This window comes from Apaloderma vittatum, unplaced genomic scaffold, assembly GCF_000703405.1.
Source record: "Apaloderma vittatum isolate BGI_N311 unplaced genomic scaffold, ASM70340v1 scaffold15776, whole genome shotgun sequence".
Classification (NCBI taxonomy): Eukaryota; Metazoa; Chordata; class Aves; order Trogoniformes; family Trogonidae; genus Apaloderma; species Apaloderma vittatum.
The window spans coordinates 845-3,283 of NW_009721382.1; the positions used below are offsets into that span (position 1 = coordinate 845).

Consider the following 2,439-nt stretch of genomic DNA (forward strand, 5'->3'; position numbering starts at 1 on the left):
CGGATCTGCTTTGGCAACTGCTCCTGTCCCTGTAGATTGGTGGAGGCCAGTTCAAAGGGAGCTGAGAGTCCAGCCTGGCTCTTGGGAATGAACCTCGTCCCGTTCACTTGCTGTTTGTGCAACAGCAACTCCTTGTTTTTCTCCAGCTTTGTGGTGCTTCCCCAGTCTAGTGGAGCTCACTGAAACTGTGTAGTGTTTGGAAGCTGTGGAGGAATGGGCTGGGGTTTTGTGGCCAGGTGACCTCTGCAGCACCGTGGGCTCCATCTGTTCAGGGCTGTGATGGGGAGCAGAAGAAGGGACCGAACCTCCTCTAAGTGCCCTCTGAATGGCTCTGTTTTTTTCCCCCAGAGAGGAAGCGGTTTTACCAGAACGTGAGCATCTCCCAAGGAGAAGGTGAGTATGGCGGCAGGGGCGGGACAGAGGGTTATCACCCCACACCGCTTCAGCGAGAGCGCGGAGCGCCGCAACCCAAGCTCTGTGACTGGAGTATTTGTCACCGACGTTCTGTGCCCTTTCCTCACCCATAGCAAAGCTGTGTGGTGAGAAACAGCTTCCAAGGCTGAGAAAGGGAGAGAAAAGTATTGTCAAAATGATGGTGATGGTGGGAAACTTGTGTATCCCTGGTCCCGTGCTCCCATCAGCTCCAGCTCTGAATCTGCTCCCACTGTGGGGTTGTCTGTTGTTCCTTAGTGCCTGCTCCTCTTTGATTCCCCAGGATTTGTACTCTGATTCCCCAGGAGGATTTGAAATAAACCTGGACCACCGAAAGCTGAAAACGCCCCAGGCCAAGCTCTTCACAGTCCCTAGTGAGGCCTTGGCTCTTGCAGTGGCAACAGAATGGGACTCCCAGAAAGACACCATCAAGTTCTACACGATGCACCTGGTGAGCACGGCAGGTTGGGATGGTGAGAGCTCAGCAGGGCAGGACACAGCATGCCAGGAGCAGTCAGGTCAAGGAAGGCAGAATTAAAGACAGGGAGTCAAAATGTCAGGGGCTAAAGATGGGTTTTCCAGGCTGTTGACATCTGATGAGGGCTTTGCCAGCTGTAAAAATGGATTCTGGAGCAAGGGTTGAAAACTATTTTGACATATAAGCCTCGTGCTGGGATGCAGGATGTGGGAGCATCTTCTGAGAAGCTTCCTTCTGTGTCCTGCCCCCCCAACTCTCCTGAATGCTTGTGGTAGAGTTGGCCTGGCTTGATCTAAAACAGGGGTGACTGTGTAGACGTGAGAACAGTCTCCAAAAGCAGAATGTAGAGAGAGCAGATTGTCCTAATGCCCACTGAAACAAGGACAAGAGGTCAGGACAGCAGCTGGGCGCTGGGGAGAACCTTGCAGTTGCGAGGGCAGTTAGATACTGGCTGGGTGACTGTCTAAGGGGAATCTGTGTCCCTGGGGGGACTTGAGAAGGGGCTGGACAGTGTTATGGGGGATAGAGGGGGGCAGGAGGAAACGATGAGCTCAGGAGCAGCCTGTGAGCCTTCTTCCCTGACCCTTGGTGTGTCTGCCTCTGAGGCTTCGGAAACCAGCGCAAAGATTCCAAGCACACAAACCAAGTTCTGGCTCTCCGTGCCCCTTTAGCTGCGCCCTGTGATTGTCTGTCTGCCGTGAATTCCTCGGCATCTTCTTGACTCTGTGCAGTGGAAGCTGCTGCTTCCCCCAAGCCTCGAGTAACAGAGGTTTAAACTGTTTTTATCCCGCAGACCACACTGTGCAACACGGCGCTGGACAATCCCACCCAGCGAAACAAAATGCAGCTGATCCGCGCGGCTGTGAAGTTCCTGGAGACCGACACTGTCTGGTATGAGACAGGGACCCCGCTGGCCCAGAGGCGAGGTTATCTGGTTGCTGTGTGGTTTTTGGAAGGGCAGTTGAAAAGTGGAAGTGAGGGAAAATGTTTACTGTTCAGCCAGTCATGGCAGGGCTGTGATCTGTCCAGATTTTAGCCCAAGGTTTTGAATTAGTTTAGGCTAGTCCTACATCTGCAAACCTAGTGGAAATCTCTGCATAGGAATGAGGGTGAATGGGGATTTGGGCCTCTGTTGAACTCTGTTTTGGACACCTCTGTGCTGATCAAGGGTGGGAGCAGCAGAAAGTGAAGATCTCCTTGGGGAAGACATCTCTGAAAGGCCTGGAGGAATCTGCCACCCCAGTCCTTGGTTCTCCTGTGCCAGTACAGGCAGCTCTGACTCCTTGTACCAGCAACAAAATGCCCTTTGTCCCTGTGGGCTGCAGGATCACACCTATTTGTGCTCCAGCTCCTGTCTCACTGTCGCAGCCTCTGAGGTCTCCACTGGCAGCTGCTCAGCTCCTGTGGGGAGAGAGGAACAGGACTCCCCTCTGCCTCTGTGGCTTTGGTGGGGCTGGCCATGGGGATGCCGAGCCGAGCCTCTGGGCGAGGTCAGGTGGGGAAGAGTTCCAGTGGGATGTGGTCCCTGC

General features: G+C 54.0%; 1 protein-coding gene across 1 annotated transcript in view; it reads left to right on the forward strand.

The window, feature by feature from the left end:
- Window positions 1-315: 315 nt before the first annotated feature.
- ATPAF2 (ATP synthase mitochondrial F1 complex assembly factor 2) overlaps window positions 316-2,439 on the forward strand; it is a gene marked incomplete at its 5' end in the record, with an annotated part of 5,551 nt that continues 3,427 nt past the window's right edge. The window contains 3 exons of the mRNA XM_009871369.1: window positions 316-393; window positions 738-883; window positions 1,704-1,801. Coding sequence (XP_009869671.1) covers window positions 316-393; window positions 738-883; window positions 1,704-1,801 — 322 coding nt within the window. The remainder of the gene's footprint in view (window positions 394-737; window positions 884-1,703; window positions 1,802-2,439) is intronic.